At 52.5% G+C, this 19,907-nt stretch overlaps 1 protein-coding gene across 3 annotated transcripts in view; it reads left to right on the top strand.

Moving 5' to 3' along the window:
- PSD4 (pleckstrin and Sec7 domain containing 4) overlaps positions 1–19,907 on the top strand; it is a 45,216-nt gene that overhangs the window by 8,702 nt on the left and 16,607 nt on the right. Inside the window, exons 2-4 of one of the 3 annotated variants that reach the window (XM_043917854.1) lie at positions 7,876–7,991; positions 8,792–8,862; positions 17,869–18,954. In XM_043917854.1, the coding sequence (XP_043773789.1) occupies positions 7,904–7,991; positions 8,792–8,862; positions 17,869–18,954 (1,245 nt within the window). In that variant the 5' untranslated portion in view covers positions 7,876–7,903. The remainder of the gene's footprint in view (positions 1–7,875; positions 7,992–8,791; positions 8,863–17,868; positions 18,955–19,907) is intronic. The other 2 variants (XM_043917855.1, XM_043917856.1) reach the window with 2 other exon arrangements.

Raw genomic sequence — 19,907 nt, 5'->3', positions numbered from 1 at the left:
CCATGGACTATATAGTCCATGGAATTCTCCAGGCCAGAATACTGGAGTGGGTTGCCTTCCTCTTTTCCAGGGGATCTTCCCAACCCAGGGATCAAACCCAGGTCTCCTGCATTGCAGGCAGATTCTTTACCAGCTGAGCCACAAGGGAAGCCCAAGAATACTGGAGTGAGTGGGTAGCCTATCCCTTCTCCAGCGGATCTTCCTGACCCAGGAACAATGTGGGAGAGGGGGAAAAGAAAAACTTTACCCTCTAACGGAGCTTTCCAGGTGGCTTGGTGGTAAAGAATCTGCCTGCCAAGCAGGAGATGCCAGTTTGATCCCTGGGTCAGGAAAATCACGGAGAAGGAAATGGCAACCCACTCCAGTATTCTTGCCAGGAAAATCCCATGCATAGCGGAGCCTGGTGGGCTATAGTCCATAGGGTCACAGAAGAGTCAGACACGACTTAGTGACTAAACAACAACAACCCTCTAAGATGTTGTCACTGGTACCTGTGAATTAAACTGACAGATGATTAACAATAAAAAAAAGTTTTATTGGCCTGCACATAGGAGTCAATCTAAGTAGCTGGCTTGTGAAAGGGCTGCAAAGAGTCAGACATGACTGAGCGACTTTCACTTTTCACTTGTTAAAGGGTTAAATGCTTATATACCTAAATTAGTAGCGGAAAGGGACGAGGGAGAAAAAGGCTTCTAGGGGAAGAACAAATAGGTTTCTTTTCGTAAGACTAGTGGATTTTTAGAACACATGAAATGAGAAAATAGGGATAGTGTTGGTCTTTATAGGTAAGACTGTTTTTTTCAGTCTCCTTCTGGGCCATAAATCTCTCCTGGAGAAGGGAGGTGGGATAGATTTTATTCAGTTCTTCTTTCTGGGAGTAGGTTTGCCCTGCAGAAGGAATTCATGGCAACCTTATTTCTCAAAAGTTGCTGCTTTTAGTCTGATAAGTTAAGCTCTGAGACGGTTTCTTACTGTATCTGTTAGATCTCAAATGTCTTCATCTTAAACTCTGTATCAGTTCTGGGGCCCCAGGTAGGTCCCTACACCAGCATCAGAGAAGTCACCCTGCAGCCAATTGAGAGGTGGTAACAGTGAGGGGGCCCCATACAGATCCTCTCAGGCTCACCTCCATCCCACACAAGTCCCCCACTGGCAACCAGAGCGGGTAAGGAATGTTGGCAAAGAAACTCCCAGCCTTTAAAGTGAGCAGAGAAATTAAATATTTCTCTGTAATTTAATACAACCAATTTATTTTTGCTAATGACAAACATCATGCATATTTATTCTTGTTTTTCTTCCATTGCTAAGTCATGTCCAACTTTGCAACCCCATGGACTGCAGCATGCCAGGCTTCCCTGTCCTTTACCATCTCCCAGGGTTTGCTAGAACTCATGTCCATTGAGTCGGTGATGCCATCCAACCATCTCATCCTCTTGTCCCCCTCTTCTCCTCCTGCCTTCAATCTTTCCCAGCATCAGGGTCTTTTCCAGTGAGTCAGTTCTTCACATCAGGTGGCCAAAGTATTGGAGCTTCAGCTTCAGCATCAGTCCTTCCAATGAATATTCAGGGTTGATTTCCTTTAGGATTGACAGGTTTGATTGCCTTGCTGTCCAAGGGACTCTCAAGAGTCTTCTCTAGCACCACAGTTTTAAAGCATCAGCACTCAGCCTTCTTTTGGTTCAACTCTTACTTCCATACATGACTACTGGAAATACCATAGCTTTGACTGTATTGTTTTATTTTTTAATTTGAACCTACCACTCAGCATGTGGGATCTTAGCTCTCTGACCGGGGATCAAACCCTCTCCCCCTGCATTAAAAAAAGCACAGAATCTTAACCACTGGACCACCAGGGAAGTCCATCCCTATTTATTTTTGACAGCAGGTACACACACACACACACACACACACACACACAAGCCATAAAGAACTTAAAATCCTGTATATTGTTACCACACAGAGATTGCCACTATCAACCAGTGTTTTAGTATTTCATTGCCTAGGTACATACATTTTTGAAAAATGAGACTGTGCCAAATATATAATCAAGTTCCTTACTTAATAATATGCTGTGAGAATCTTTCCACTTCATGAAATGCTTTTCAAAAGCAAGATAGTTAAAGGTGCTGGGGTTCACCCTATGGCTCTATGGTTGTCCCATAATTTATCTGTTTCCTGATTATGGATGTTGAAGTTGTGAGCATTTTTCCTTTTATAGTATCTTGTTGTTCGGTCGCTAAGTTGTTTTGGACTCATTGTGACCCCTTGGGGCTGTAGTCTACTAGGCGCCTCTTTTCATGGGATTTTCCAGGCAAGAATACTGGAGTGGGTTGCTATTTCCTTCTCCAGGAGATCTTCCCAGATCAGGGATAGAACCTGTGTCTCCTTCATTGGCAGGCGGATTCTTTACCACTGAGTCTATCTTAAGGCATATATATTTAGACAGATGTTTGTAAGCATCATCTGGGTACCAAGGGGGCTCGAGGACAGAGGTGAATACCTGTGGACCCTACTTTCTGGCTACCTCAATGGACCTGTGATAAGTGGCTACATGGAAAATGCTAATCTGAAAGCATGGGGCAGCACTAGGAGAGAGCAGCTGGGGCCAGACTCTCATGGAAGAAAAGTTCCAGGAATTGGTGGCCTGGACACCTGTCCCCAGGCCGGGAAGGGACACCTCACAAAGTTATTGTACCCAGCACTCGATTGGGCAACCAAGTCCAGGAGATAGAAGCTTGTCACTCATTTTTGTAATAATCACTTCCTGCCCTTCCCCAGGAAATCAAGGGCAGCCTTGGCGTCCACGTGTGTAGTGTGGTTTTTGATGGTGTTACCGCTGGCCTCTGCCCCCTGTCCTCATTGCCCTGCTCAGGGATACCTCCCTCTCCCAGTCTAAGACCACAGGTGTTAGGGAGGGACCCCGGGGAACCCCGTCCCTAGACCCCGTCATGGACTTGGTCCCTAGAAGCCCTCCACCTGGACCTCCCTCCCAGCTCTCTGCTCTGATCGCTGGGGAACCTGCAGTCTGCTTGGCCGATGGGGCTGTCATCATCTAGTCTGTCAGAGGATTGTTTAGGAAGACAGGCGTCCTCCTGTCTGTCTCCCTGAGGGCCCAGGCTCGTGAGGGCCTGAGGGCTAGGAGGGCAAAGGGCATTTTATGGAGGAAGGAGCACGTGGCTGCCTCACTCCCAGGGCTCCTTGAAGAACAAAATCTCTACAGAGACAACCGGGACATGTGGCCCAAATGAGGTGTCTCTGGCCTCAGCTCTCCCTCTGCCTGATAGCTAGATACCCCCAGAAGGATGGTAGTGAGCTCCATCAGCATCAGAGTTTTCCTAAGGTCTGCTTTGTTAAAAATGAATTCGTGGCTTTGCTGGTGGCTCAGTGGTAAAGAATCCACCTGCCAGTGCAGGAGACATGGGTTTGATCTTTGATCCGGGAAGATCCCACCTGCCGTGGAGCAATTAAGCCTGTGCGCCATGACTACTGAGCCTGTGCTCTAGAGCCTGCGCACTGCAGCAAGAGAAGCCACCACAGTGAGAAGCCTGCCCATTGCAACTAGAAAGTAAGCCCCGCTCACGGCAACTAGAGAAAGCCCGTGCAGCAGCGAAGACCCAGCACAGCCAAAAACAAACAAGTAAAATTATTTTTTTAAAAGATGAGTTCAAACTGGGCTGTCCGTGGCCCTGGGTTTGCTTGGAAAGAAGCCTCGGTCCTTCATATGAGTGGTGTGTGAATGGCAGTAGGGTATAGCAGAAAGTGAATTTGGTTTGGCAGTCCTGGGCTCAATTTCAGCTGGAGTGGCTACTCTGACCCTTGGTCACCTCATCTGTTCTGTGGCATGGGGCTCATGACACCCCACCCCCACCCTAGACTCTAGAGTTTGGAGTTACTGGTTGTAAAAGGCCTGATGAATGTCAGCACCTAGGGGCCCGCTGTGAAAGGTTGTCAGAAGTCTGGTGTCCATTTCCTCTGTCCTCTCACTTTCTGCCTCTCAGGAGGGTGGGCTGTGTGCTGAAAGCCCCAGAGCTCCTTTCCTGGAAGGTGAGCTCCACTCCCCAACCTGCGCTCGGTCTGTGAGACGCCGCCTCCCCACCTGCACGCAGCAGCTTCCTCTGCGGGCAAACAGGAAGCCGCTCACATTGGGGGAGGCAGGAAGGGGCTGCCTGCCCCTGGGCTGTGGTCAGGTCAGCAGACTGCGCATCTGCTGGGCCCAGGGGAGGGGGACAGTGGGCTGGGACCCCCAGAAGGGGGAGGGGGCATAAAAGATCAAAGCCCATCTCTGGCAGGGCTCTGGGGCAGGAGCCAATTTGCCTTCCCCTTCTCACCCTGAGCCACACACCCTGTGAGCAGAAGGCCCTCCTTGGCTGTCCAGCTCTAGTTCCTTGCATCTTGGGAAGGAGGTGAAAGTTCTAGGAGATGGAACAGAGCTGATGGGTGCAGGAGTCTCTTCTTGGAGTTTGCTCTAAGCAGGAACCACCCCCTGGCCACATCCCAGAACCCCACCAAACACACACACCAAACACATACAAGACCGGCTGAGAGGAGAGGGAGAGGCAGACCCCATTTCCCACAGTGTCGCTTGATGTGATCGAGGGACTGAGGATGAGCAGCATTGACTCCTTCATTCATCAGAAGGTCTTGGAGCAGTTATGAGCCCGGCCCCCACCAGCTGCACAACCTGGGTGGTGATAGAGGCGAGTGGACCAGTCCTCGCCCTTGAGAAGTTGACAGTCAGGGGGATGGTGGGAGATTCAGAAATACACAGAGGAGGCTGGTCACTGGCACCTGGCTTGACCAACAGCACCTCAGCCCAGCATGCCGAGGGGCCCGGGGATGGTGCAGAGCTGGGACTGGAGGGGGTGGACCCTGGTCCTTGGCTTCTGATCAGTCCTCACCTCCTGGTCGCCCCCATCATGTCTTCACCCCACCCCCAGCTTGTCTGTGACCTCCTCGTGGGCCTCATCCGATGGTCACCTTGCTCCTTATCTTCCTCCGCTTTCTAGCAGCGTTTGACACAGCCGACCACTTCCTCCTTCTGAAGTTGTCTGCCTCCTCTCTTGTCTTTGATGACAACACACCCTCTCATTCTCACCTCCCTGACAGCCCCTGCTCGCTCTCTTCTGCAGGCGTCTCCTGGGGGGGCTCTGCCGACCCCTAATGTGGGTGCCTTCCTGCTGGTCACACACGTGCTCCTTTCTCCACCCCAGCCCCTCCCATCCACTCTAGGTACCAGCCACTCCTGCTTGAGTAGTTCACAGATATCTCAAACCTAATATGTAAAGATTGAAACCCTTGATTTTCTCCCCTGAGCCTCATCTCCCCAGTTCTTTCCCATCTCCACAAAAATTCCCACCCCTTGAAGTTGCTCAAGCCAGAACTCTAAAAGTCGCCCTTGACTTCTATCTCTCACCACTTTTGTGGCAGATTCTACCAGGCATCCCTGCTGTAGATCCCACATCCTCCGTCTTCCTTCTGTGCCCTTTCTGACCCCCTTCCAAGCCACTGTCCCGCCTCCCCTGGACTGTCACAGAGCCCTTCCCTGACCTCACTGAGCACTTCCACTGTCTCTTTTCCATGCAGTGCCAGGTGATCTGAAAAATAAATACACCTGTCACTTCCTTGCTTTACCCCTGGGGACCCTGTGGGATCCGGCCCATCCACCTCTCCCACCCTCCCACACTGTCTGGCTCTCTGTTCCCTTCACTCCTGGAGACCTTGCCAGTCTCGGTAAGAAACTAGACATGCAGTTTCATCTTCCTAAAATGCCCACCCCACGCTCTCTCTTCACATCCTGGCTCCTCTTCATTGGGATATGATGCCCCTGGTTTCCCCTCGCAGTGAGCCCCCCAGCCCCAATCACTTTCTTCTCTCCCTGCCTGTTCCCCTGCCAGCACTCCTCCCAGTTTATAATCACATGTTGATTACTTCTTGTTTATTTTCTGTCACTAGATTGGAAGCTCCTGAGGACAGAAGTCCTGTGTTTGTTTGTTTTTTAATATTTATTGATTTGGCTCTGCCAGGTCTTAGTTGTAGCACATGGGATCTTTTGAATTCTTAGTTGTGGCATGTGGGATCGAGTTCCCTGACCAGGGATGAACCCAGGCCCCTTAATTGGGAGCCACTGGACCACCAGGGAAACCCTGGGGATCCTGTGTTTTATCCCTGACCGTCAGCGGCTTCTCACATTGAGACAGCATAGAGTTGGTGCTGGCCATATTCCAGACACCCTGTGAGGCTGGAGGCCTGAGGGTTGGCATTAGGATTGGCCTGAGGGAGGGCTGGCATTTAGGCCAAGGTGACTTCAGTTTCTGTCACCTGGCTGGGAATAAGAATCCCCCATACAGAGGAGAAGCAGCTTAGAGGAGGTAAGGAACCAGGTTTACATTGCACTGAGCTTGAAATAAGCCTGCTCATCGAAAAAGCAAGAGAGTTCCAGAAAAACGTCTATTTCTGCTTTATTGACTATGCCAAAGCCTTCGACTGTATGGATCACAATAAACTGTGGAAAATTTCTGAAAGAGATGGGAATACCAGACCACCTGACCTGCCTCTTGAGAAACCTATATGCAGGTCAGGAGGCAACAGTTAGAATTGGACATGGAACAACAGACTGGTTCCAAATAGGAAAAGAAGTACATCAAGGCTGTATATTGTCACCCTGCTTATTTAACTTATATGCAGAGTACATCATGAGAAACGCTGGGCTGGAAGAAGCACAAGCTGGAATCAAGATTGCCGGGAGAAATGTCAATAACCTCAGATATGCAGATCACACCACCCTTATGGAAGAAAGTGAAGAGGAACTAGAAAGCCTCTTGATGAAAGTGAAAGAGGAGAGTGAAAAAGTTGGCTTGAAGCTCAACATTCAGAAAACTAAGATCATGGCATCTGGTCCCATCACTTCATGGGAAATAGATGGGGAAACAGTGGAAACAGTGGCAGACTTTATTTTTGGGGGCTCCAAAATCACTGCAGATGGTGATTGCAGCCATGAAATTAAAAGACACTTACTCCTTGGAAGGAAAGTTATGACCAACCTAGATAGCATATTAGAAAACAGAGACATTACTTTCCCAACAAAGGTCCGTCTAGTCAAGGCTATGGTTTTTCCAGTGGTCATGTATGGATGTGAAACTTGGACTGTGAAGAAAGCTGAGCACTGAAAAATTGATGCTTTTGAACTGTGGTGTTGGAGAAGACTCTTGAGAGTCCCTTGGACTGCAAGGAGATCCAACCAGTCCATCCTAAAGAAGATCAGTCCTGGGTGTTCATTGGAAGGACTGATGTTGAAGCTGAAACTCCAATACTTTGGCCCCCTCATGTGAAGAGTTGACTCATTGGAAAAGACCCTGATGCTGGGAGGGATTGGGGGCAGGAGGAGAAGGGGATGACAGAGGATGAGATGGCTGGATGGCATCACCGACTCAATGGACATGGGTTTGAGTAAACTCCGGGAGTTGGTGATGGACAGGGAGGCCTGATGTGCTGCAATTCATGGGATCGCAAAGAGTCAGACACGACTGGGCCACTAAACTGACTGACTGACTGACTGACCTAGCATTGCAGCCCCAGAAATGGAACCCATCAAGATGTGTTTGGATATGTCAGTGTTATAACACCACACCTGATGAACTCTTATAGAATGAGTGTTCCCTTCTTCTGCCTCCCCCTTTACTGATGACCTGGAGGCCCAAGTTTGAATTGGAACCCTCAGCCATCACCGTATATGGCAGCAGAGCCCACCCCCAGCCTTTAGCCCCTTCCTTCTCTCTTCCCCGCCCTGGCTTAATACGGCATGTGCATAGAGGGACGTGACCAGCCCCCAAGCCCAGGCCATGTTCACCTCTTGACTATCTCTCTGCCTCCCTCCAGGTCTCGGGCTGCACAGAGCAGTGATGCAATGTCCAAAGAGGGTAGAGACCCTGTGAGTCCAGGAAGCAGAGTGTCCAGGACACCAAGGTGTCCAGGGTGTGATGCAGAAAGGCCAGGTAGGCGTGTCCCTATGGACTCCTTGCTCTGTGTGTGTGTGTGTGTGGTGTGTGTGTTGGGGGGTGCAGCTGGAGTCATGCCCTCTGTGCTGTGGGCCAGGCTAGCCTGGGTCTGAAGCCCTTGATTGTGGGTCTTTTTAAAAAAAAAAAAATTAATTATTTTTGGCTGCAGTGGGTATTGTTGCTTCCCAAGGGCTTTCTCTAGTTGCCACTAGTGAGGGCTACTCTCTTCTTATGGAGCACCGGCTGGAGGAACGTGGCCTCAGTAGTTCTGGTGGGCAGGCTTAAGGCACTTAGCCCCAAGGCACGTAGGATCTTCCCGGACCAGGGATCGAACCTGCATTGGCAGGCAGATCCTTTACCATTGAGCCACCTGGGAAGCCCCTCTGTTAAGACCTAGCCACACATAAATCGAGGGAAAAAGAAAAGTTGGCAGCCCCAGGGCCCTCCTGAGTCCCACTGGGTGCCGTGCAAGGAACCGAGAGCTGGGCAGAGATGAGAACCTGGTGACAGAACCGCAGGGTGGAGGGTGGGGCGTGCTCACAGCCCAGGGCGCTGCGTCTTCCTCTTTTTCTCTCCCAGGCCCTGACTCTGGGCTGTGCAGAGGGTGGGGGTCCCCGGGAGCAGGGGGCTGGCGGCCAGAGGCACTGAGCCTGGGAGCAGGGTCTCTCACATTGGGGCAGGAAGTTTGAGGTGCAGAGCAGCTGGGGAGCCCCAGAGGCCGGAGGGGGGCAGGGAGGGTGAGTGTGGTGAGGGGAGCGGAAGTCGGAAGCCGCTGCCGCCACGTTCACCGTTCACAGGGCGGGCGGACCGGGCGGCAGGATCGCTCCGGGGGAGCCAGGGCCACGCATCCCTTCCCGGTCCTCTGGAGGTGAGCAAGGTGGGCCTGCGTGGGGTGGGGGCGGAGGGTGCAGGGAGTCATGCGCGAACCCTAGAGGGGCAGGTGGGCAGGAAGGAGGGCCCTGAAGGCCTGTGCATCTGCCGTGAGCCCGGCCCCGGGCCGCAGCCCCATCCTTCTCCTTCCTCCTCTCCATCAACCAGCCGCCTCCCAATCTAGCCCTTTCCCTGAATCCTGCTGTGGTTCCCACTTACTCCAGCCTCCCAGGGAGACCCTTCCTGAATCTTCTGTAGCCTCCCTGGGTCCCTGGTGACTGGTGCCCGGTGGGGGTTAATGAGGCTAGAGGCCCCAAATGACCCCTCAACCCTGGAGAGAAGGAAACCATTTGGGCTGGGGCTTTGGGGTGGGGGCAGCTTTGGGTGTGGTCATCGTAGGAGCTCTGACTTGGGTCGCCCAGCCCCGCATTGCCTTCAGGCCCCCCACAACAAGGCAAGGTTAGGGGGAGGGGAGGGGGCCCAACTTGCTGGCTTGCCCTGGCAGCGCGAATTTAGGCTTATCGCCCTGATGGTTGACAGGAACAAGCTCACTCTCAATGGCGTCCCTGTTTGGGACATATCAAGCTTCCTAGTTCTTATCCTCAGCCACCGCCCCCTTATTCTAGGGCCCGATATCCTACAGGCAGAGTCACTCTTCTCTGCTAAAAGCCTGGGAAGGGTGACCTGTCATCAGCTGATAATAAACACCCCAGAGGACTGTGGGGCCTCAGCTAGGAGGCCTGTCTCCCAGGCTTTAGGACATCACAGGGCTTCTTGCTCTACAGATAAGGAGCTACCCAGCCTATGGATTAAAATCTGGGCTCAGGGCTTTTTGTTGTGGGAGGGGGAGATCCAGGAAGGCGTGAGGGAGGCCCGGGCTGGCCCTGAGGCTTTGTTGTCCTCCTGTGGTCGATAATTACCCTTTGGCCCTCTGCCCCCTCATCTCCTCTGCCCCTGGCTCATCCTTTCTGCTCACCACTCTCTCTTCTTCTCTTTCCTCTCCATTCTCCCTCCATGCCTGCTTCTCAGCTGACCCATCTCAGGGTTCTCAGCACCAATGGTATGTGTATGTGTGTGAGTGTTTCGCTCTCTCTCTCGCTCTCTCTGCACATTTGCATGAAGCTGCCTTCCGTGTGGGCAGGATGTGGGGTGGCCCCTCATCATATGTCATGTACCTCGGGTGCCCTGGCCCCAGGTTCAGGAAGGGGTGTCTGTCCTGCAACTTCAGCCTGGGGACAGTGTGCAGGGGAGGGTAACTGCCCGCAGAGCAACACCCTTCACCTGGCTGCCGCTCAGGGCTGCTGAAGGACAGGGCAGATCACCTCCTAAATCCCAGGATGGGCCAGAAGACTTTGGTTTTTGCATAGGAAGGGAACATTGCCAGGGCAAAAGGAGGCAGCTTTCTGAGTTGGAAGCTTAAAAGGAGAGAGAGACACACACAGTCCAGACAGGACATCCAGGAACCGACTCCTCAGGTCCAGAGGGAGCCCATCGGGCCGAGCCCGTGCTCTCATGGAGGGCCGTGTGTTTGCTTGTTTTCATGTATTTTTTCTTCTCCAAATGGACCTGCAAAGCAGCCAGGTTAATCCAAGCAAGACATGGTATTTCTGAGCACCTCCGAGGGCGGGCTCAGTGTTGGCACTCAGACCCCCCCTCCCATTTTCTCTCTTTCTTTTCTGAAAAGATTTTATTTATTTGTTTACTCATTTATTTATTTTGGGCTGCAGTGGGTCTTCGTTGCTGCACAGGCTTTCTCTAGTTGCGTTGAGTGAGGGCCGCTCTTCACTGCAGGCTTCTCGTTGTCGTGGCTTCTCTTGTTGCAGAGCACAGGCTCAAGAGCGTGTGGGGCGTGGGCTCAGGAGGTGCAGAGCGTGGGCCCGGGAGTCACGACAACTGAGCTCAGGCTCAGCTGTGGTACACGGGCTTAGTTGCTCTGTGGCCCGTGGGATCTTCTGGCACTAGGGAACAAACCGGTGTCCCCTGCATTGCAAGGTGGATTGTTATCCCCTGGGCTACCAGGGAAGCCCTGCACCCATTTTCTAGCAAACTTCCCGAGAAGACTTATCCATCGTATTTCCTTCTTTCACAGGCAAGGAGCCAGGTGAAGTTTTGCACCAGAGTCACGTGGCTTGTCAGTGGTAGTTAGGATTTGAGACTAGGCTGTGAGCCTCCAGTGTATGGCGAGTAGGGTCTGCATGTGTGACACTCGTGCTGTCCCCTGTCCCCCTTGGACAGGCTCTCCCCTGGCCTCCTGTGGCCTTCAACACCTCAGGGCACAGGCTCTGTGCCCAAGCAGGGGATGGAAAGAGAACCCACTCTCAAAAGGATGATCCGGGTGCCATCTGGGCTCCTTCCTTCCCCAAGATGGAAAAAACCTTGCCTTGAAGCTGGGGGGAGAGGTTAGGTGAGGGTAGAAGGGACTTATGTCCCCTTGGTCCCCCAGCTGTCGGGTTCTGTGTCCTTTACCTACCATCAGCTAATACAGGCTCAGCCCCAGCAGTGGTCACTCCACTCTGGACAGGAGCCCTGGGGGGCTGCCCAGTGGAGCACCCATTCTCTACCATCCCTCCCCCGTCCCCCTCTCCCTCCCCAATCTTTCCTCTCACTGGCTTCTGGACTCAGAGCATTTTCTTGGATTCCAAAGAGCCACCCCACTTCTCCCAGAAGTTTTCCTTAAGCTTCCTGACCCATCATGGTGCTTAGAAACATGAAGGGCCACTCCTTTCAGAGATGACGGAACCCAGCTAAGAGACCCATGTTGGACACTTTCTCCTTTGTTCTGGTTAAGACACCTGAGTGATTTTAAAAGAGGTAACACTAAATACCAAGGGTGGGGGAGGGAATAAACCAAGAAAATTCTAGATGCTTGAGACCTGGACTCTGCTCCCCAATTCCTGGCCCACCTCTGCCTAAGAGGTGCCATCCTCCCTCCAGGAAACAGAGACTGGTCTCCACCTTTGACCCTTGACTCTTCACCCCTGCTCAGTCAGGTTGCCCTCACCCAGGTGATTGGTGGGACTGCCGTGTTGGTCATAAGAAGTGACCTCACCCCTCAGGTCATCCCATCCCTTCATTCAGCGAGAAGCAATAGAAGAGAGAAGGGGGTGGGGTGGGGGCTGTAGGCGGGGAGAGGGAAGGAGGGTGGGAGAGAGAGACAGAGACTCAGTCAACTTGCATTTCTAGTGAGGAGCATAGACATGGTGGTTGAACGGGTCCTGAACTCTCTTCCTCTCTGTCCAACTTCTTCCTTGGAGCCAGGACCCAGAAGGACGTTTTGGCTGCTGGGCTGGGCTGGCCTGGTGGGAACCACTTCTGGGAAAGCTCTGCCCTTAGGGCGCTGGGCTTCCTGGAAGTAAGGTGTGATTGGCTCATGGTCAGACTTGCCCTTAGGGGAACGTCTTTATGTCATAATGATGCTAAATCTCCTTCTCCAAGCCTCAGTCTCCCCAGTCCTGTAGTGAGGTTGTGAAGAGGGAGCTTTCTGAGGATCTATCCACCCTTCCACCTACCCATCCATTCACCCATCCCTTCTTCTACCCCTCTATCCATTCATCCATCCATCCTTCTATTCATCCATCCATCCCTCCATCTATCCATCCATACATCATCCCTCCTCCCTCCCTCCCTCCATCCATCTCTCCATCTTTCCTCTTATTTTCACAAACATTTCTGGAGTGTCACCTCTGAGTCAGGCAGGCCCTGCCCTGGACAGTGGGGGAAACAGATGAATTCAGGTGACTCCACCTCAGAAGAAATTCATGCTTTGTTCAATACATGAATACCCAAAGGAATTGATTTACGGGTGGAAAGAAAGTGCCGCTAAAGGGAGCCGCAGACCTGGATCAGACCCCAGCTTCCCCACCCACTAGCTGAGCTACCCGGGCACATTTCTGAAGCTCTCTGAGCCTTGTTTCCTTGTGAGTAGGAGGGCAGTGTCACAACTTGCCTCACCCGTGGGGTGACTGGCAGGCCTGAGGTCTGGGCTGCAAAGCACAAGCTAGGTGAGTGACACCCTACTAATGTCGAGAGAGATGGGCGCTCTCGACATGAGTTGAGTTGTCAGATACAATAGAGTCCAGAGCTAAATTTAAATTTCAGATAAATGAGTCGAATTTCAGTGTAAATATGTTCCCAGTATTGGGCATCTTCTGTTGTGTATTTGCTAAATGTGGCAACTCTGCTTAGAGGTTGTATGCGCCCATGTGGACCTGTCTGCCTGGAACCAGGATGCCTGCCACCAGGCTCTGTAACCCCAGGTGTCTCATGAGTGGTCCTGAGCCTCTCCAGTCTACACTAACCCTCAGCTTTCTAACCGCTGGAACTAGAGGATAACGCTGTGCCCCCCACACTCAGCAGCTGGAGCGGGTATACACAGTTCAGTTCAGCCAATCAGTCATATCCGACTCTTTGTGACCCCATGGACAGCAGCACGTCAGGCCCCCCTGTCCATCACCAGCTCCCGGAGTTTACTCAGACTCATGTCCATTGAGTTGGTGATGCCATCCAGCCATCTCATCCTCTCATCCCCTTTTCGTGCCTTCAATCTTTCCCAGCGTCAGGGTCTTTTCAAATGAGTCAGTTCTTTGCATCAGGTGGCCAAAGTATTGGAGTTTCAGCTTCAGCATCAGTCCTTCCAATGAATATTCAGGCTTGATTTCCTTTAGAATTGACTGGTTTGATCTCCTTGCAGTCCAAGGGACTCTCAAGAGTCTTCTTCAGCACCACAGTTCAAAGGCATCAGTTCTTTGGTGCTTAGCCTTTTCTCTTGTCCAGCTCTCACATCCGTAAATGACTACTGGAAAAACCGTAGCTTTGACTAGACGGACCTTTGTTGGCAAAGTAATGTCTCTGCTTTTTTAATATGCTGTCTAGACTGGTCATAATTTTTCTTCCAAGGAGCAAGTGTCTTTTAATTTCATGGCTGCACTCACCATCTGCAGTGATTTTTGGAGCCCCCAAAAACAAAGTCTGTCACTGTTTCCCCATCTATTTACCACGAAGTGATGGGACCAGATGGCAGGATCTTAGTTTTCTGAATATCGAGTTTTAAGCCAACTTTTTCATTCTCCTCTTTCACTTTCATCAAGAGGCTCACACAGTATATCACTAAAGTGATTAGGGGTAGCGTTTTCGTAGGAAATAGTGATAGCAAGAAACACAAAGAACCTCCTCCTAGGGAGGGGAGGCAAGTGAGAACCAGGTGGGTTGACACACTAGAAATTACACGATGGAGTAAATGCTCTGAAACACGAGAGAGAAGAGGGTGGTGTGCAGGCATACCTCTTTCCCCACCATGTGCTGGATCTGTCAGTCTTCCCCCAGTCCCCACCCCACCTCCCTCAGGCCCTTCCGTCCCCTCAGGCCCCAGCAATCTGTTCCCTTTGGTCTCTGGAAAGCTGCTACAACGTCTCTGATTTTTCTTTCCCTTTGAATCCATGGAGAAAGACCCCGTTCCTTCTGGGAAGGCGAGTTCAACCCTCATTTATGTCTAGTATGGTCATTAACATTTACCTGTATGTCTGCTTTGCTTCATATACAAGTTTAATTATAAGGGCTTCCCTGTTGGCTCAGTGGTAAAGAATCCACCTGTAAATGCAGGAGACACCAAGATGCAAGTTCGATCCCTGGGTCAGGAAGATCTCCTGGAGGAGGAAATGGCAACCCACTCCAGTATTCTTGCCTGGGAAATCCCATGGACAGAGGAGCCTGGTGGGCTACAGGCCACAGGCTTGCAAAGAGTCGGATACAGCTGAGTGACTGAGCACTTTGGCAAAGAGGGATGTGTGGAACTCCTGTCTTATTAAAAATTGCAGGGCACACTTTCCTCCGGCCCCCTGCCCATCATTTCCCATTCCCGTTATTGTCATTTGAACTTGGCTGTCAAGCAATTCACTAACAAGAGGAGAGGAGTTGAAGTCATTTAGGCAGAATGCTGTAATACCCACAAGGATTCGCTCCTAAGGTAGACACACGTCAGATAGAGTGTGAGGAGGAGTGAGGACTGGAGAGGGGGCATCCCAGAAGCGGAGCCTGCTGGACACAAACAGACCAGGTCTTGGCAGGGAGGGATGGTCAAGGGGTCTGGGACGAGAGCTAGGGATACCCCGAGTTCAGGTGTCAGTGATGGAGGTGCTTCCCTATGCCTCTGCCCTCCATCTCATAAATGGAGCTGTTTCCTGAGTTTTCCATACTGTAAGGGCTGTTTCCCTGGTGGCTCAGGCAGTAAAGAATTTTCCGGCAATGCGGGAGACCCAGGTTCGATCCCTGCGTCAGGAAGATCCCCTGGAGAAGGGAATGGCTATCCACTCCAATATTCTTGCATGGAGAATTCTATGGACAGAGGAGCCTGGTGGGCTACAGTCCATGGAGCCATGGGGTTGCAAAGAGTCAGACACGACTGAGCAACTCGCAGTTTCAAGGGCTGTTTCCTTGAGAAGCCTGCAGAGTGTGTGTGTGTGCGCGCGCATGGGGGGGTGGTGTCTCACCTCTTTATTTATACTTGGTCATTCTCCAGGTAGGCCTGGGGAGGGAGGTTTGGCTCCAGAGGGGTTGCCCAAATATAGATGGTGGGTCCTGACCTCACTCATTCTCTCCCCCATGGAGATAGGATCATAGCAGGGCTCTCACTCAGAGAGGGGAAGAGTTGAAAATGGACAGCTGCTTGGGGGGAGCAAGGTAGCCAGGGATTGCCCCTGAGACCAGCCAAGGACTTAGGGAGGGAACCGTACAAGTCCTTAGCCTTTAACCTGGGGAAGGTATGGGGTGGAGAGGAAGATGCTCAAATGATGACTGAAAGTGAAAGTGTTAATCGCTCAGTCATGTCTGACTTTTTGTGACCCTGTGAGCTGTAGCCTGCCAGGCTCTTCTGTTCATAAGATTCTCCAGGCAAGAATATTAGAGTGGATTGCCCTTCCCTTCTCCAGGGGATCTTCCCTACCCAGGGATCAAACCTGGGTCTCCTGAACTGCAGGCTGATTCTTTATCATCTGAGCCACCAGGAAAGTCCCAGATGATGACTGAGGCTGAGCTAAAAGAGTTGGAGACCCATAGGAAGAGCAGATTTCAAACTGATTGGATTCAGAGCATCAAATACAAGGCTGAAAGTAAGAAGTGGCCTCAGCTCTTGGAAAGTTCCAGTCTACTGGGGAGGCTGGCTGAGAACTCAGTGGTAAACTGGGCCTTCCTGGGGCCTAAAGCTTCAGGATCCCGAGGCCACAGATTGGCAATTACAGATTCTTGCTCTGTTACAGTGAGGGATGTGATGGTTGGGACAGAGGGAGAAGTAAAAACCCAGAAAAGGATTCTGGTTTTGAGAGACTTTTTGGAGGATGCTCTCAAGGGGAATAAGAAACTGAAATTCATGCTGGTCCTGTCTTGTTTTTCTCTGGCACCTTCTGAAAGAAGGAACAGTACCCGGTTGTGCTGTCTTGGTGACCTTAAGCAATAGGACCCCACCCAGCCTTGGTTCCCTGTCTCTGAGACTTCCCCCTTATTGAGTGTCTCCTGGTAGACCATGAAGTAGGTGGACAGTGGGTATTGGGAAATCACACATGGTTGCAAGTCAGGAGCAGGGATATGTGTGTGTTTATTTGTGCCTTTGTCCCCCCAGATATTTCAAAAAACAGCTTAATGTATACACAGTCCTCCAAGTAGACATCTCTGAGTGAGGAAAGTAAGGCAAAGGGAAAATGAAAGATGTGAGGCGGTCTGGGGTGCATTTATTGTTCTGTTTTTATTTATTTGACTGCACCAAGAAATAGTTGCAGCAAGTGGGAGCTTTAGTTGCAGCTTGTGAACTCTTAGGTGCAGCAAGTGGGATATGCTTCCCTGACCAGGCATTGAACCCAGGCCCCCTGCGTTGGGAGCATGGAGTCTTAGCCACTGGACCAACAGGAAAGTCCCCTGGGGTGCATTTAATCCTGGAAATGCATGCATAGGGCCTGCAGATTTAACCTACACTTCCTGAGGGCCCGTACAGGGAGGGAAATGGGTCTAGTTACAAGTCTCACAGTGTCCACGGGATCAGAACAGGCCGGTTGTTCTGAAGCAGCAAGGCCACTCCCAAAAGCTCTGTAACCTGGAGTCCATACCCAGGGGATGGAGATACGTCTTCTAGAAAATTCCCCGTGAGAATCCTCAGCTGCATCCCATTAGGACCCGCCCAGAGTGCCAGTGTGGCCAATGCACTGGGCAGCTCTGAACAGATGTGGTGGAGCCCCAAGGGAACATGGGTGGACATCCCCAGCTTTCCCCACCCACCCCCCCCCCAGTCACCAAGAAGGCAGTGGTCTCCTCCCCATGCAGCCTGAGTCTTCCCTGTGGGCTGAAGCCCACCCCCCTCCCTGTAGGAGCCCAGGCTGAGCTTAGCTGGTGCTCCTCTTCCTGGTTCCACCTAGGCCAGACTGCATGGCTGTAACTGAGAATTGGCCGGTTCATGGTTGCGAGGATGCAGGCCCCGAAGGCTGGAGCCTCGGGAAGTAGAAATAAGACTGGCCATGGCCTTTCTTCCCTGGCTGCCTGCGTCTCCCTTGAGTCTGTTTCATTCCTTTCACCTCTAGTCCTTGACTATTTGGCTCCCACATACATTGGTTTCCGTGTCCTTTTTTTTTTTTTTGGTTTGCCTCTGCTTTCCCGCTAATTTGAGACATTTGTGCCTTTTGTTCTTGCTACCAACATTCTCACCCTCAACATTCTCCAATCCGGGTTCCCCAAAGAAGGCTCTGGTGTGCTCAGTTCATCTTTTTCAGCTCAGCCACGGGAGCCGCCTTCAGCCAACAGATGAGTGTCTTTGGGGCAGGTGCCCCCATGGGTATAGGCAGTTGCGATCATGGGTCAGACAGCGTGTATGGTACACTCCTCACCCCTGCTTCTGTGTTCAGGGCAGTGGCCCTTGACCTGGGCTGTGGATGTGGCAGGTACTCAAAACTATATGTAACTTGCCACTTGTGTGCTTCCAGGGGCTGACAGCCCAGTGCTAACCTGAGTTTGCTTTGGGTACTTCCAGGGTACCTGCGGGGTCCCGGTCGCCCCCCTGGCCAGCGCTCCCTCTAATCCACACAATGGGCTTGTGAAGGCAGATGTTCCTGAAGACTCTAGCACAACTTGCGCTCATTGGATGATGGGCGACGACGGACTCTGTGGCCACCCCAGACCCGTGGAAATTCTCGACATCTGTTTGGGAGACAACCTGCAGCCCCACTCGGAAGCCCACCTAGGGGAGACCTATGGCCACCCTGAGCCTCTTGAACCTCACGGGGAGCAGACCTGGGCCTCTGTCCCTCCTGATGCCGTGAGGCCTGATGTTTGTCCCCAGGGCTCCAGCCCAGAGCCCATGCACCTGGGGAGCGGCTCTTCTCAGGAACAGACAGGACAGAAAACCACCTCCCCCGGGTCTTCCAGGGACAGCCAGCCTCTGGGGAGCCCAGGGCAGAGCCAGAGCACGTCCACACAGGTGGTGTTCTGGGCGGGGATCCTGCAGGCCCAGATGTGTGTGCTGGACCTGGAGGAGGAGCTGGAGAAGACAGAAGGGCTCAGAGCTGAGCTGAGATGCTGCATTCCCGCGGCCCCTGCAGACCTCCCCACTTTTCCCTCCAGCCCAGTTGGCCCCCGGAACTCGGGCCTCCTCCCCAGCCCACCCGTGGATGTGGATGAGGCCTCGGGGGAAGACAGCAGCGGGCCAGAAGGAGAGACCCAGAACCCAGCATGGCCGAGGGAGGGCGCGCTGGACTTGTCTCCCGAGTGGAGTGCCGAGGAGGAGAGCATCTTCTTTGACAATCCGCTCTTCCTGGAGAGCCCTTGCTCAGACACCAGTGCATCTGAAACGCATTTTTCCTGGGGCTTCTCGGACTCCTATGTAGATGTGAGGACTGGGCCCCAGAGCCCACAGACCCTGGAGCCTCCACCCCCAGGAGGCAGAGTGCCCTGGGAGCTGGGCGGTGAGCCGGATCTGGGGGAGAGCACAGCAGAGTCCAGCGGGCACACCACCCCTCCATTCCCTGTGCCCACCTACAGGCCACACTCTTTCTCCTGGGTCGTGGTGGATACCCCCGAGGGGGCTCCCTCAGCACCTTCCAGCCAGGAGGAGACCGAGGTAAACTGAGCCCCGGGAACCAACCCTTGGGCTGTGCTTGGGGACATGGACAGAAGGAAGGACCTTCCTCTGCCATCACTGTGCCCAGAACTCTCTTCCCTTTGAGGAGCAACAGAGCAGAAAGGCAGGCCCAGGGTGGCCTTCAGAAGTAGAGGGAATTTTACAGGAGCTGTGATGTCAGCTGAGCACGATGACAATGCTCAGTTCTTAAGCAGATGACGTTTGTTAAGGCACAAATGTCTCCATCTCACCAGCTCTAAGGCGCTGCATCTGGACACATTTAGAGAACAAATAGCTCCTCCTGTTGCAGCGTGTTCCAGGCCAGTCTTTAGACTCTGGCCTCCCACCTCGAAGAAGGTCCCAGCTGTAACAGGGCAGGGGTCAACCTGCAGGGGTGACCTCTTCTCCCGCTGGGGAGATGTCTCCTTTGAGTCCTCTCTTTTTGGGAAAGATTGCGGCATTTTGTTACTTTTAGCATCTTTCATCGAATTCAGTTTCACCAGCTCAGGCCCCCGGGACAGTGGCAGAGGTCCTTGATATCAACTAGCACAAGTTATGGGGACAAGTTATGTGAGCACTTTTTTTTCCCCTAGGGAGGCCTTGGCTTAAGAGATAAGGAGACTCAAGATGGCAGAGCCAGGCTGTAACATTCTAATCTCTGTGATCCCAGAGAACAATGGGGAAGAGCTCTGACCCCGAGATCTGAGGAGCTGTGAACACTGGCCAGGCCCCTCCACCCACAGGCTGGGGTGGAGTAGGGGGTGGTTGTGGCTCTGTTTTGTGACATGTGTTCTCAGACCTGGTTGCTTCAGGGCCCCTGAGGTCCTCAGAGGGAGGCCTGGGAGCCCTGGCCTGGGAGCTGGCAGTTTGCTCTTATCTGGGATGACAGAGCCCAGCCCAGTGTCTGGGGGCTGTTGACCTTCGCTCCAACACAGCCTCTCCTTGAGCAGGGC

This window comes from Cervus elaphus, chromosome 11 (genome assembly GCF_910594005.1).
Source record: "Cervus elaphus chromosome 11, mCerEla1.1, whole genome shotgun sequence".
In the NCBI taxonomy this organism is placed as follows: domain Eukaryota; kingdom Metazoa; phylum Chordata; class Mammalia; order Artiodactyla; family Cervidae; genus Cervus; species Cervus elaphus.
Note: the sequence above shows the minus strand (reverse complement) of the source record. Positions and strands in the feature narration are given on the sequence as shown.